Source organism: Diabrotica undecimpunctata, chromosome 8 (assembly GCF_040954645.1).
Source record: "Diabrotica undecimpunctata isolate CICGRU chromosome 8, icDiaUnde3, whole genome shotgun sequence".
Classification (NCBI taxonomy): domain Eukaryota; kingdom Metazoa; phylum Arthropoda; class Insecta; order Coleoptera; family Chrysomelidae; genus Diabrotica; species Diabrotica undecimpunctata.
Window position 1 is genome coordinate 99,482,143 of NC_092810.1, and position 16,899 is coordinate 99,499,041.

A 16,899-nucleotide genomic window follows, 5' to 3' on the forward strand; every position below is an offset into this window, starting at 1 on the left:
TGCGCAGGACAAAACAAAAACTTTACGCTTATCAGTCTCTATCAGTTTTTGGTATTAAAGGGTATGTTTAGGGTTATCGACCATAAATTCCCTGAGGTGGGTCATTCATACCTCGATTCAGACCGAAATTTCGGGCGAATAGAAAAAAAAATACGGAAAGTTAAAAACATCTATGTGCCTGAACAATATAGTGATCTTATCAAGTCCTCGAGCACTAAAAATAGTGTTGTTGTCAATATGGAAAATTATTTTTATGATTTTGAAGAGTTACCAGCAAAGTTACATCTGTTTAACAGGAAAACAAACCTGACAGGAGACAAAGTCAATTTTAGGGACGACATTAAGTGATAAAAGTAGACGAAATTGGTAGCTACCTGTACAAAACTTCTGTAGATGAATTTTCACCTTTTCAAAAGGTAGACCTATTAAAAAAGGAAGCAGGGTACTAACAAACGAAGATCACGTCACACTGAGACGAATTGAAGAAAAAAGGGGCAGTATTACTTCCGAAAAAAGAAACAACTTGCGCGAGCAGCTTGCATTTGTTAAGGATGAAATATAAGTGGTTTTACGAAAATATTATAGGAGATAGTCAAGAAAACACAAAGAAAATGAGAAAACCTAAATAGTAATTAGTAAATGTAGCATATAATTTTCTTTTACAATGTTCTATTTTTGAAAATACAATATTTTTTGGTACATAGCCTCTTTTTTCATTTCCCACCTATACTACCAGCGTTTGATTTTTGCTGGATAAAGGTGTTTTGTACATTCAAAGTCTATTTTCATCAAAATTATAATGCCTTTTTAAAATTTTATAGTTAATTCAAAAAACTACAACCATACATACAAAAACACCTTGATATAATTTTAAATCAAAAACAGCGCAAGAAAGTTCCAGTTAATAAACTTTAAACTCATTTGTCTGGAAATAATGATTTTAGTACATGACACCTTTATCCACTTGTGTCTTCAATTATAAGGTAGCATCAAAGCGATTTTTAAAAGTCATAAAAACGTTCTTACCAAACGTCCAACCTAAACCAACAGCCTTATTAACGAGATAACTTAATTGGAGTTCACTATTGTCATAGGTCAAGTTTTTTTTAAACTTTAACGCAGTGTTATTTTATATCAATTTTATTTAAACAAAAATATATAACTTACCTATAAATACAGTATATTATAGCCATAAATCCAAAAATTGCTCCAAATACCAGAGACCCGTGCAAAAAGACAAAATAATCTTTAGCAGCGTGAAACAATAAAAATATGCTTAATTTTGAACCAATTACTATGTCAGAGTAATATCACGAGACTTTTCTCAGTTTTCACTTAGTTAAATATGTGAAGTTTCCAAAATTGTTTTCCTCTGTTCCCATATCTCTTTTATGGCATATTGCTAATTGTCAGATGAAATTGTTAATTTGAAGAAATTTAGTAGTTTACGTGTAACTTGAAGTTAACATATGGTATTTTTTTCTCGGGACATATCCCATCATTTAAGCCCACATTAGTTCAATAGGGTTAATTTCGCAATAATAAGATCATAATGGCTACATCGTAACTCCAAGTAATAATCAAACGACGACCTTTACCAGTTGAAAATTTGGATATAATGCCAAACATACAAGAATCACGTGTATATTGAGCGTGTTTATTGTTTATGATTTGTGTTAGTCTAAGATCCCACTGTAATATACATTATATTTATAACGAAGTGTAAAAATGTAAAAATACATTTATAAATATAAGAATACATTAATAACAGGTTGTCACTCAAAAAGGGACCGCAAAATAATTTTAATTTAATTAATGGTTATTAATTTTGAACAAACATTTTATTTTGTTAATTTATTTTTTTTTTTAATAAAATACACTGCTCATAACGTATATACATGTTTTTTTATATAAAATATATTTGTTTTATTGTAACATAAGGCTGCCAGAGAAAAATAGGTCGTAAATTAAGGTTGCCAGCTGTTAAAAACGCGAGGTATTAAAGATAAAGGTAAAATAGAGTTATCGCTCAACGACATCGGTTTGACAAGTGGTAATATGTATATTATTAACACTATTTATCGAGACATGCTTTAAAACTCACACAACTGACACTAGCTCTCTTTTACTTTATCTTTGATAATTCACGTTTTTAACAGCCGGCAACCCTAATATGCGACCATTTATAAAGAGATGCAGATACGTCATGAGTAGCGTATTTTATTTAAAAAATAACAGAACGAAATTTTTGTTCAAAAATGAATTACCTTTAATTGAATTAAAACTATTTGCGGCTACTTTTTGACTGGCAACTTGTTATAATTCTTACTGTATATCAAAATGTGAGTTTTATTAACTACGTTATGAACGTAGTGATTGTGCAGTGCGATCTTGAACTACGTTATGAACGTAGTGATTGTGCAGTGCGATCTTGTACTAGTTATATCGGCTCGTTTTTATAAAGGCAAGAAAGAATATGACAAATAATAAACAAATAAATTAATATTAAATAATATTATATTTTAACAAACAAAAAATGAAATAAGTCATCCAAACTTACGCATCGTAACTGATCAAAAGTAACCGGAATCACGTGTCAATCATGAATTCTCGGAAATTTTGAATTTCCACTTTACATTGTAACAATATTAAAAATATTGTAGTTCTGCTAATAAGAATAAAAATATTACATAAGATTTAGTTTATAAAATAAGTTTTCATTTACATTAAAAATGTCTTCCATAGAGTCGCGAATTATCTGCTCACGGATGGGCGAGAGCCGACCTAAAGATGTAAAATACTCAAATTAGTATATTATTTTTATTTCAAAAGAATATTCAATTATTTAGTCTAACAATAGAAAGAGTTTTAGCAACCGTAGATACTTGTTTGGTCTGTATGTATATAATGACTTTATAAACATGCCAAAACGAGTTTATTTGAAAAATGTTATCCATCGAGTCATTCATTACACGAATCATATTGTTACAAATACAATCCTCCCCACAATTGATCTTACATATTCAACAGTAAACAAAATGAAAGGTAATTATCAAGATTTTTTCTGAGAACAATTCAATTCTCTTGAGGGTCAAAATAACCGAGTTAGCCTATTTAATAATGTAATTAATTAATGTCCTGACATTATAGTCGAAATGTGTTCACAAAGCAAAATAAAGACACAATAGATAAATCAACAGCTGAATCAGCAGTTAAATCAACGACTGCTGCAAATATGCAATGAAGCACTTACATTTTGCAAGCGTCATGTTTCGTTTAAATAATAGATTTTTTTTATTTTGTTCACGGAACTCAGACATTTTACGCAGATAGTTGCGACGCAACTATTTGCGTCGATAGAATTATTCCATATGGCAGAAAATCGAGAAGCCTTCGCAGTGGCTATCGCTAACTTCTTATAACTGATATGGCATGTAAAGAAGAAGAGGAAGTTGAGAAGCCATATAATAATTTCAGGTTTTTCTATTAACGCTGAGTTCCTGTTGTATTTGGTATATCTATCTATCTAATCTATCTAATTAGCCTTCTTAGGTCCATCTTTGGACATAGGCCTTCCCAATCTTTTTCTATTCTTCTCTGTCTGCCGCTGTAGTCATCCACCTAGAGCCCACGTGCTTCTTGATATCATCTGCCCATCTCATTTGAGGCCTTCCTCTGCTTCGTTTATATTCCCACGGTCTCCTTATAAGAATTTTGTTCCATCGGTCTTCTTTTTGTCTTATAGTGTGTCCTGCAAATCTCCATTTCAATTTTGCAACTTCTTGTCTAACATCCTTCACTTTTGTTTTCTCTCTTATCCACTCGTTTCTCTTTTTATCCATTAGTCTTATGTGCAACATTTGTCTTTCCATTGCTCATTGGGTTTTTATGATTTTGTCCGTGTTTGCTTTTGTAAATGTCCACATTTGGGAACCATAAGTGAGAACAAGGAGTACGCATTGATTGTATACTTTGATCTTAAGATGCTGTGGATATCTTTTGTTTATAAGAATGTAGCTTATTTTGCCAAATGTCGCCCATGCCAGTCTAACTCGTCTTTTTATCTGTGCTGTTTGGTGTTCTTTGTTAAGTTTTATAATTTGACCCAGATATATATAATCCTGAACTTATTCTATTTCATCTTATCCGATCCTCATTGTGATGTCTTCATCTGTATTTGTTATGATTTTGGTCTTGCTGTAATTCATATTAAGGCCTCTTTCCAGCTTCTACGTCCAGTTCTTTCATCATTTCAAATAATTCTTCTTTTTTATTGGTTATCAATGCGATGTCATCAGCGTACCTTAGATGGTTCAAGCATTGTCCACAAGTTTTTATACATTTTTCTTCCCATTCTAATCTTTTAAAAATATCTTCCAGAGCCTGATTGAAAAGTTTCGGTGATATTGTGTCACCCTGTCTGACGCCTCTATTTATTTGTATTGATTTTGTTACTTCATATAGTTTAATTGTTGTTTTGGCTTCCTTATATATATTGGCTATTAATATCGTATATCTGTGGTCAGTTCTGCTGTTAATCAAAGAACTTTTCACTGCCCAATGTTCGACACTGTCGAAAGCCTTTTCGAAATCTATAAACGCTATATATAGAGGAATGTGGTATACTTAGTAAACGGTCACTTGTTCTTTCGACTGGTATCAGTCGAATTTTGTCGTCAATCTATTGGTTAAAATTTTTGTTAGGAGTTTATACATTACATTGAGGAGTGTTAAAGGACGGTAGTTTTTTATATCTGTTTTATCCCCTTTCTTGTGTAGGATAATGGTTACGGATTCCTTCCAGTTGTTTGGGATTCTTTTTTCTTTTAATATCTTGTTAAAAAGGGAATGTAGAGTGTTAATTACCACTTTTCCACCATACTTCAACATCTCTGCAGTTATTCCTTTTTTTCCAGGAGATTTGTTGTTTTTCATTTCTTTCAAATCCTTCTTTATTTCTGATTTGCTTATTTCTGGATGTAGCTCTGAGTTGACATTTTTTATTTTAGCCTTAAGTTGGTTTTTAATGTCTTCTGGTGGTTCCTCTTTTGTTTTATATAATTCTGAGTAGAAATAGTGGATAATATTTATGATGTGTTATCTTTAATGTTTGTTTCTACTCCGTTTACATCTTGTATTTTGTTTATTTCACACTTACCTAATTTCGGTCTTAAGCATTTCATATTTTTGTTGTTCTGTATTACTTCTTCTATTTTTATTTCTTATTCTTTTATCATTCTGCTTATTGTTTTATTGATTTCTACATCTTCTGTAGATTTTCTTTTGCCTTCTTCGTTTAGCTTTCTTCTTTTATCCATAAGCTTCTTTGTTTCTGTTGATATATAGTTGTTCTTTTTTAGATCCTTTTTTGCTATTTCTTTTCCTAATGTAATCATCGTTGCTGTAAGTATGTTGTCTATTTCGTCTATATCTTTATCATCACTGTCTAATTTTTGGGTAAGTTGTTCTTTTAATAGGTCTTTGTATATCTCTTTATATTGCCCTAGTTTGTTTCTATCTACTAGATCCCAGTTTCTAATTATTTTTCTTTTCATTTCATAGTTACCATCAACACTAATTTTTGCTCTGATCGTCGTTTGATCGCTACCTGTTGTGAATCTGTTAAGAACTGTAACATATTTAATGATATATCGTTCCGTGGACAGTATGTAGTCGATCTCATTTTTTATGGATCCATTAGGGCTGATTCGAGTCCATTTTCGTTGGGGCTTCTTTTTGTAAAAGAAGTTCATTGCATATAGATGCTTTTCTTCTTGTATTTGGTATAAGTAAGTTCAAATTTGTGTAAGTGCTTACGTAAAGTTTTAAGACTTTTTACGAAATGGCTTTATTAGTTTTTAATTCAGAAAAGATTTTGTCTAGAGTAGAAATATCCCTATTAAAATAAAAAGAATAAACGGTACGACTTATTTCTAAATTATTATGTTCAGTAAATTCAATTGGTTTTCGACCTCGTAGATGTGTCTGTCGGACATGATCTTTACCGGGAGTTTGTTTTAACAGAAAATTCTGTAAACAGCGGATGACGATACTTCTATTATTCTTTCGCAACGACTTATTGCCTTCGCCTGAGAGAATGTTTTTCTCAAATACTCATACACATTAGATACTATTCTTTTAGTTTCGAGAACTTTTCACATTTATACTCTCCCTGCTAGAACTAGCTCCTTTCATTTTTATTAAATTAAACAATATTTAACCAAAGCAATTAGTTATACGTTGAGAAAACTAAATATATACTGACCATTTACGCAACTTTCTTCGCTACTGACATGCTTTTTGATAATAGTAATAGCTAGAACTGAACGATACGGTAAAAGCAAGTGATCACGATTATGACTCATTTCATTTTTTAATTGCTAGACTATAGTGAAATAAAATACATAAATGCTAGTATTGTTTGTATTTAAAAAAATATCCAAATCACAATTTACCTATACGTCGAAAATATACGGTAATAAATTGGTCGTCCAGAAAGTAAAGAAAGATTTGGTATAAGAAATTAAAAACAAAACTTATTAACACAAAACTGTATTTACAAAGTCAAAATATCTTAGGCTATTTTCGATGTAGTTGCCTCGATTGTCAAGACATTTATTATATTGTGGAATCAGTTTTTCGATGTCGGTGTTGTAGTCTTCCACCGCCAAACATCCAAGCCATGATACTACTTTATCATTGAGCTCTTCATTGTTTCCAAACGGTTTTCCATCCAAGAATTCCTTGAGTTTTTCAAACATATGATGAGCGGAAGGCAAAAGGTCTGGGCTATGGGGAGGGTGCTTGAAAATTTCCCATTATAGACGTTAAAGTTGCTGCCTGCAAAGCCAAGTATTGTAGTGAATCAGAAACACCTTCGTCGACAACGTGCCACGTCGTTTATTGTAGATTGCACCTTTTCTTTTACTCCTAGGCATAAACTCTACGTGGATTAAACCCTTATGGTTCCAAAAAATAGTTGCTATCAGTTTTCTTCTTATGTTTAGATTCAGTTTTTATTTTTTGAGTTTAGAGAATGAGTCTGCCTGATACCACTTCATGGATTGTCGCTTTGTTTTAGGAGTTTTATAAGAAACCCAAATTTCACCTGTTACAATGCGGTCGAGAAATTTGTCGCCCTCACTGCCATATCGGGTAAAAAATCAACGGCTGCTTCCATTCGTTTTGACTAATGCAGAACCTTTGGTACACACCGAGAACACATTTTTTATAGCCAAGGTACTCAGTCATATTTTATGTCGAGAGGGATCGAGAAGTTTTTGGAAAAGAATCATACAATGTGGTTAAAATGAATCGCCGGTTTCTCTGAATTTTGTCATTAACTTTTTTCTTCAACAACTTCAACTCCTCAGTAACAAAAAATGGCCTCCCACTTGGTTCTCCATCGTGTACACTGGTACTTCCTTGGTTGAACATAATGCACCATTTCCTTAATGAAGATTGATTACATTCTCATCATAAACCACTATTAGCCTATAGATGTCGATAGGCAGACCATTTTCCGAATTCAAAAACCGAACCACACTGCGTACTTCACATTTGGTGGGATTTTCAACGGGCACCGCTATTTCAAGTTATTGTAGAACAAAAACGCATTGCCATCCAATAATGAGACCTGGCTGACACTGATGCTACAGTATATTCTTTATAAAGCAATATACTGTGCTAATGCTACAGACAATGGTAACAGGCATGCACAACGTCGCAGTAGTGGAGGATCGGAATAGCGCGTGATGCTCAATCGATCTTTACTTCCTGGACGATCGTAATTGGATTTCAATACACATTATATAGATTATATACATCGTGAAAAGCTTCGCTTACATTGAATGTCCCACAAGAAATCAGTTTTTTTTTATTTTACTATAAGAACTAATTTATGAGTCAAAATATCAAAAATAAAGAGATTGAATTAAATGAATGAACAAATAACAAATATAATTTGGTATTAAAATTTATCAATTCAGAGTCACAATATCTTACCGTAATTACGACACTCAGGGCTGTTTCCCATAAACCCGCACAACGGAATATCCGGGGGAGAATCTGTTCTTCCTCCTGGCCAGTGAATCTTTTTTTCAGGAACTGGGGAATATTCATTGGTTAAGCCATTGTAGTGTCCTACTACTTCAAATTTTCCAGTAATGGGATTTAAGTCTAAAATAGAATAGTCAGCATCTCTGTCGCCATTACTATCTATTCTAACTTGCCCAGTAATCCCTAAAAGGTAAATTTTTTGTTATAAAATAGTTACACACTATAGAAAATAGCGTAAGAATATTTTTTAGAAGCTGTGAATACTGAATGTTAGCGAATTGACCGTAATATTTCTAAATACAAAACAAAATATACAGAATAATATAGAAAATACTAAAAATCTCCGCAAAGAATACATGCAAACCGAAGTAACTGCCCTCTCTAAAATATTCAGCTACATCCTTTGGTCAAAAAAAATTTGCCTGGCATATCCCTAAAGAGAAAAACGATAGATAGAACAAGTAGTTCTATATTGCTGATCAATAGTTGTAGTTTTAATTATTGATCTAAATATTATATTACAAGATATACTATACCTTTAGAAGCAAACATACGTATTAAATTAAAACAAACTGTCAAAAAACCTGTAGCGATATCAGAAACCCTAAATGGTATGATCTGGGGAAATAAATATATGCAAACTGAAGATAACGCGAGAATATTCCAAATAAATAATATAAGGCAACGTAAGTGCAGTATTCAAGCAAGAGCAACTTTAAGGGAAATACTTAAATAATTGAACAGCCATATGCTCCAAAAATGAAAACTACAGCCGTAGGTACTAAAAAAGCAAAAGGACTATGTGTATTTTACGTACCAGAGAATGTTCTATTCCACATTCTAGCAGTGATACTTCGTCCGTCCCTTATATCTCCATCTTCCCATAATGTTTCATTTAGTGCCATGCCTAGTAAATAAACGCCATCGTAAAAAGCTCCAATCACAAAATTGATCTAAAATATAATAAAAAATAAATTTGATATAATTGAATTTTTACCGATTACTTAACATGTCGAGTTATCTTATGTCTATAAATTTTTATATCTAATAAAAAGAAATCACCGTTGGTAGTTTTAAGTAATCGGTCCACGGATATTTACCAGTAATAACCGGAAGCAGCATTCGTTACTTATCGGATCAACTGTTTAAATGTAACCAAGAGTATTAGTTAAACGCATATCTGAATGATATAGAACCGCTTCGCTTTTCTTCCTACCTTGAAATTTCATCGATAAAGCGTTTTAAGAGTAATAACCAATTCTAAGTGGGATCTCAGAGTAGAGTAGCGTTCGTGAAAATGGATCGTTTGGCAACGATGGAGATAAATGAACTTGTTTACTTCCTCCAGCTTGATCGCCAAATGTACAACAGCCTCATGATACAACATATACTCGCTATGTTCTATGATGAAGAACAAATTTTCTTATTGTAACTCACATATCGACCAACTTGATAGTGCGTGATTTCGTCGTTGGTATCGGGATTTTGAACGCCAAAAACAGCCATATTGCTACATTTTGTTACATATTTGCAGATTTGATGGATTTTACTTAACTGCAAAATTCGACATTGCAGTGAATCTGTTTTGGATAGAAGTGGCAACTACGGAACAATCCATGTGTTGTCAACCATACAATTGGTTCCTTTCACTTTCGTTGTAGTAGTGCTACTGTTCTTATCCGGTGATCGTCACTGATACACTGGTTAACCATGGTTGCCACTAATAAAAATATTATTTAAACATTTAACATTAAAATCCACAAGGTAACTAAGTTCCTGTAGCTGGCTGTATACCATGTACCACAAAAAATTTATTTAAAAATTCCTTAATAAAAGGTATATATTAAAACACCTTATTGGGCTACATCACACAACGTTTTCCGAATTATTATTCCGAAAACATTTCTTAACTCTTGCATAGGTCTTTTGCATATTCCTGTAATTTGGTCGATCCATATTGTTTAATATCTTCTACGTGATCTTCGACGTTCAAACCTTTTTAGATAAGTCTTTTCATGTTTTTTGGGTCTGCTCTTATAAAATATTTTAATCATTGAAGATGGCTTGGCTAGAGAGCTGTTAGCTAAACTAAAATTAAAATAAAACTATTCGTGCTGTGGTTGGTCCACAGAAATCGTGACATTCTTCTGCAACAAAACATTTCAGTGGCATCTATGTCTCTTCTTTTTATTTGTCTTAGGATTCAAGATTCACATCTATTATAGGTTGTGTATTTGTCAGCAATTTATTGAGATGTTTTTTTCTCATTCTTCAAGCGCTCTTTTTATATTATGCTCCCCATATATATTAAATAACTGTGGAAACTGTGTACATCATTGTCTGATACTCTGCTCTCGATGGAATTCTTTTAAAACTGTGTCAAAAACGTTAACTGTTCCAATAGTATATTTATATAGTTCAGTAATAAGCAAAAATTAAGTGTTCTGGTACGCATTTTTCTTTTAGTATTCGTCATAAGTGTTGCAATTTGACCTTGTCAAATGTTTTCCTATAATTTATGAAACAAATGTATAGTGGGGTATTAAATTTCCTAGATTTTTCTATTAATTGTCTTGAGAAGGTATTCTCGAATACCTCTACCTTTGGTAAATCCAATTTACTCTTGAGATATTTCCCTTTGTAGGAAAGTTTTCAGTCTCTTATTGGTTATGTGTAACATTATTCTGGTGGCATTTGAGATAACAGAAATAATTGTCGCATTTATGGAAGCTGCCTTTTTTATATATTGTCGTTATTGTAGATTTTGTTCGGTCGTCAAGCCATTGCTTGGAATACCATATTTTGTTACAGAGCAAGTTCAGTTTTCTTTATTCCGGTTTCTTCTGTGGCTTCAGCATTTCTGATGTGCTCATATTTGAACCTGGTGCTTTGTTATCCTTGAGTTTATTGTACGCCAGTCTAATATATTCTGAGGGCAAGTATTTTTAAAATTAAAAACAGGTCATTAAAAAAGGTCATCATAATACAGCAGGAATATTTGCGCGAATACGACTATCAATGAGGCCAAGAGTTGATTCTTGTGTCACGTCTGAGGAAGGTCATTTTGAACATTTGTTGTAGGTTTGCGCTAATCTAAAATTATGTTTTTGTTACTTTCTGTTATTGTTCCGGTTTAATATTATGTTAGATATTTTGTAACGAGTCCGTCACTTCAATAATCCTTGCATGACTTTAAATAAAATCTGAAATCAATATTTAGTCGATATCTCTTAGTAATTTGTAATTTCTAAGTTGGTATTAAGCAGCGACTCCAAGCGGCAGTTTTGGAAAACTATATATACGCTTCTTCCGAATCGGGTCACTCTTGTTTTGACCCCAGGGAAGAAAAGTTGGATTTAAGTTAGTAGGCGGCCAGAGATGCGCTAGAATTTTTTTTTAAGAATATTAAATTTTTTTGGAAGGAAGAGAAGTTAAAGAAAATTTTGGTTTGTTTTTTTTTGATATCCCGTTTGGTTTATAGCCACTCTGAGCCGGTAAGTAAACCCAATTATCAATACAGAAGTATAAAAACCATTAGCCCATTTGACTTTTTAAAATATTGTCATTTTTCATATCATTTCATTTAGAACCATTCTAAATCGAAATTTATTAACTATATAAAATCATATGTCAATTTTCTATTTTATTTCCCAGCCTTAAAAACATAATTATCTACCTTTAAAGCTCTCTACTATCTATTAAGAATATCTATAAAAATATTCTGTCTTATACCGTTCTATTATATTCTAAAATATATCTCGAGCATGCTTTTCGTTAAAATTATCTATTTACCCAATCATTATTCACATAAAGTATTGTCAAAACATTAGAAAGTCACAGTTTTACAAAACCATTAAGTTTTTTTTGCCTTCATACAAGGTTCTTTAGTAATTTTTTGTATTACTTTTCAAGGTTAATGTTATTAAACCTTGTGTTTTTTCCTACCTTTTCTCAATAGTAAGAAGGAACGCTAATACAAATGTTCTTTTTAGCCTACTCGAGGAGTTAAGCAAGAGTCAATGGAGGAAGTTCTTATTTTTTTGGGGGGATTTATTTAAAGCAAAAGGATTAAGTTATTCCTATTGGATTTAGACCTGCTCCCCAGTGTTGATTATAGTCCATCCTTAGCTGTTCCTTCAGAGGTCCAGATCTCTATCCGACTATTCCTGGACAACTTCAGACAATTTTTATTAATTTTTTTATAATATTTTTTCCTATTTTAAAATCATACTATAGCATATAATAATAACAGACCCGTCATTTTTTTTAATAATACTGAATAACATTTAAAGACTAATTGTCAACTACAGGAAGAGGTTTTAAATTCCCCTATTAACTAGATTGTACAGTTTTATGTGTACACATTTAATCAGAGAGTTCATTATTGGTATTTTCATTATCATATATTTAAACCTTTGGCATTTATCCCCTAAGTATAGAGATTATCTATCTCATCCAGATTATCTACAGGAAGATCTTCAGTTATTAAAAAATATTCTAATTGAAAACTCTTATCCTCCAGATATGCTACATAGGATGCTTTTTTCTAATATTGGTAATATAAATAATTTAACACCATTTTTTGCTCAATCTCAAAACATTGTATCTAACAATCAGAACATCTATTATCATTCACTACCTTTTATACCATCATTAACACCTAAATTAATACAAACACTAAAGGTTATTGACAATATAAAAATAGCAACAAAGAACATCAAAACTATTTCATCTTTATATTCTAAAACTAAATATCCTATAGACAAATTTGAAAAAACGAATTTAGTATACAGCATTAGTTGTACTCAGTGTGAGGCTGAATATGTTGGTGAGACCGGAAGAAATCTTTCAAATCGTATTATTTCTCACAAAAGTGATTGCAGAATTAAAAAACCATCTTGTGCTTTGGCAGAACATGTAATCGATAAAGACCATATTATGGATTTTGATAACATTAAAATTTTATGTAGTGAAAGTAATAAATTTAAAAGGACTTTTTTGGAAATGGTTTGTATTAGCAAAAATGATAAGAGTTTAAACAAAAGATCTGAAATTCAAAATTTAAGCAAAATTTATAATTATATTCTTTCTTTATGATTTATATATAAAACTTGTAAAATGTCATATTTAATTCTCCATATATCTGTCACATTCTTTCAGACATCTGTCAAGGGTGAATAAATCTTCTTCTTTTTGTTACTAAACAAAAAAGAATGTTTAAACGAAGTTTTACTTTTGGCAATATAATTGTCAAAAATAAAAATTTTATGTTGGCATTTATGACATTGAGGCTATTTGTAATTGGTTGCTATTTGAACTTATTTATAAATTCAATTATTCTTATATTAAAAAAATGTTTTCAAAATTATAAAAATTTTTCAGAGAAACATTTATTAGATAAAAACATTTTTGTATTAAATATTTTGAACATGTAAGCAGTGATTTTTACTTACCAAACTAATTTTTATTTGGTAAGTTAACAAAAATTGTTTTTTCTTTTTAGTTCAACCTTGTAAGTATTTTGTCTTTTTTAGCTCTTGATAATAATTGTAAACACAATTGAAAGCTCGAGAATAAAAAAATAGTTAACCAATAGCCCTATTATTGACTCCAACCCATCCAAAACAGTTATATATATATATATATATATATATATATATATATATATATATATATATATATATATATATTTGATTACCTTGTCATCTATTTTCTCATTTAACGGTCTCTGTAGGGAATGCTAATTGTCCGAATCCTCGTTTGAGTGTCAAGTAGTCACTATCCGGCACAGTCCGCTAGCCAGCCTTAATTCATTTGTTTTTTGTTACATTGGCGCTCTATTGTAATTTGTGCCATTGGCCCAAAACACATTTTCGTTACATTAAATATATTTTTGTTACCTTTTTGTTACATTGTCGTCCAACGCCCATTCACATATTTGTTACAAATTCCTGATAATCTATTAAATAAAGGAAAAATACGCATTAAGGTGTTTCATTTTTTTGCATATAAACGGCGCCTTGTATGAAAATAAGGCAGAAAAAAATTTTCTATTACAAACTAAACGAGAAATTCAAAAATGATTTAAATTTTTACTTTGAAATAACTCTCTCGCGTATTATTTTTTTCTTTAAAAATTAAGTCCATTAACCGTATGCGCGCCAATGATGAATATAAAAATTTTTAATTGTATATCATAAAATGCACAATTACTACCTCTTAACTAGACACAGCAACCTGTCACAATTTTTTATGCAGAATTATCCCCTGAAGTTTATCGCACTTATTTACTTACACTTTGTATATATATATATATATATATATATATATATATATATATATATATATATATATATATATATATATATATATATATATATATATATATATATATATATATACTGAATCAACTTACTTCTTCATTTTCACTTATAGTATAGTTGTAATCTTCCATGGACCTCTGTTTAACTTTGTCGGCAAATTCCTGAAACTTGTCACTGGTTGGTTGAAGTAATGAAACTCGAAGAAGAGCTTCGTAAGCTATTCGAGCAACAGTATCGTTAATATCCCCTACTTTCCAATCATGGTCACCCCAAAAAGTACCCTAAAAGTAAATAATCTCTGTTTTAAAAAATTATATTTGCTGTATTTGCTGTGTTTCCGCTTTTTTATACATAAACAAATTATGAAAAGCATTGAGAAGATAAAAAACAAAAACACCGGAGTAACTGCGCTCCAACAGGTTCACATAGCGATGAAAATGGTGATATATTCTATGTAGATATATGAATATTGCTGGTATAATATTTTCTTCATAATAATTCACAAGTTAACTACACAATTATTATTGGTAATTCCAATGCAAAAAGAGTAGTGAAAAAGTATAAGGTGCAAAATAAATAATTACAAAGAACGAAAGAGGCACATCACTGCTGCATATATGAAAACTCTACATAGTGAATACATTTTTTCAGGAAACCTTTCTAAACACATAGAATATGTTGACGATAGTCTTCAAAACCTGAAAAGCATGTAAAAGAAATAAATAACCAAATATTAAGTGTTCTGAAGTTAACACATAACAGAGCTTATTGAAAAACGAAGACGAATCTAATGGAAACACAGACCAGAATATACACAAATGTGCAAGAAATAATAAAAAACAAGTATTGAAGATGTACAAAAATACAATACAGAGACTATTTCGAAAGTAATAGAACAGAATGAAAAAAAGTATTTAGAAGAAATCTAATAGAAGGAATAAAAGATATAACTAAAGTCCGTGATATCGGACAAAGAAAAAATAATCGAAAGATTTCTACAGCGTGTTCTACACAAAAAATGTCAACACTTACAATGACATAATAAATATACCAACAGTTCGAAATAAGAGCTCAGAAGATATGCCATAAATTACATCATCAGAAAATGAAATGGCATATAGAGAAATAAAAAATAACCATGCTAGCAGATTATGTCATTGTGATGGAAAATAAAGACCAAGAAAAAAATTAATCTGTGTTCTCAAAGTCCCATTTAATAGATTTTTAGAAACTGGAAGAATCTCACTGTTATAAAACAATGACATCGTAATAATCATGCTTAAGAATAAATTACAGATCTTAAAAACTATCGACGATCAGTCTTCTCTTTTTAAGACGATTAACTGCCAAATTATATTACTATTACCCTTAAAAAGCAAGCAGATTTCAGATTTGCTTATATTATAAACGACCACCTACTAGCTATAAAAACACTTATAGAAAAACAGTGGGATACAACAAAACACTGTTCTTTGTATTTCTGGACCAAAAGAAAGCGTTTGACTCAGTGTCATCACAAAACAAAATATTTTCTGTACTAGTGATTATAAAAAAGACCACAGACATAAAACAATAATTAAAAATATATACAGAAGTCCAACAGCAAAATTTTACACGAATAAATACAATAAAATTTCAAATGGAACGAGGATACCTCTCGCCACAACAAATTTAAGTAGGAGAACATACGAAACATCGATGGTAAAAGAATAAATCTCTTACGCTTTCTTGGCGATATCGTGCTGCTATTCAAATAGCAAAGCTGCGAAATTAATAGACGAATCAAATTACCGTAGATGATTTTCGACAGACTCAGAAGTACAGTTGAACCAGAATAGGAATAGACGTGAACATACTATGCCCGCTCGCAGATTTTAAATTACGGCACTAAAAGCTTAGTTAATCGATAACCGCTTAGCTGTTTATGTGCATAGCTTTATTAAAGAAGCGATTCGCGACGTTGACAAGTTTTGTGTAAGATCTCAATTTTTAATAATTTTTAATAGCAGAGATTTTGAATCTTCTAATTTTTCATTTAATCTAAAAATAGATCAACAGTTTAAAGTGCTGTGAAAGGTTTTGATTACCCAAGCTCGTGAAATAATGCACTCTGTGTTAAAATTCGCTCAACTAGAAAAAGCTGCTAATAAACCTATTATTGAATTTAAAAAATGCACAAGCATGTGGCTAATGTGACAGGTAATTTGATAAAAATCTAGTATAAAGAATAGGAAATAATCTGACGATTTTGCGTTACATTTTCAGGAGTTTCTTGTATCCGGTTTTGTCACTCCTAATGAGATGCGGCAAAAATCTTAGAAAATAAAATTACAAATTACAATACAAAGTTGAACAAGGTCTGTTACGTCACCAAAGTATTACTTTTCATATATCTAAAAAACAAGTACGCACTGTGAATAAAATTCATGGGAGATTTGTTAAAGAATTTATTATAAAGGAGGCAAAAAACGTATGGGTTTTAAAATTCAGAATCTCAAATTTCTTTGGAAAAAAAAAA

General features: G+C 31.1%; 1 protein-coding gene across 1 annotated transcript in view; it reads right to left on the bottom strand.

The window, feature by feature from the left end:
* Window positions 1-16,899, bottom strand: part of LOC140449022 (atrial natriuretic peptide receptor 1) — a 270,323-nt gene that overhangs the window by 96,999 nt on the left and 156,425 nt on the right. Inside the window, exons 7-9 of the mRNA XM_072542164.1 lie at window positions 14,474-14,662; window positions 8,876-9,011; window positions 8,005-8,241 (exon numbers count right to left, since the gene is read on the bottom strand). Coding sequence (XP_072398265.1) covers window positions 8,005-8,241; window positions 8,876-9,011; window positions 14,474-14,662 — 562 coding nt within the window. The remainder of the gene's footprint in view (window positions 1-8,004; window positions 8,242-8,875; window positions 9,012-14,473; window positions 14,663-16,899) is intronic.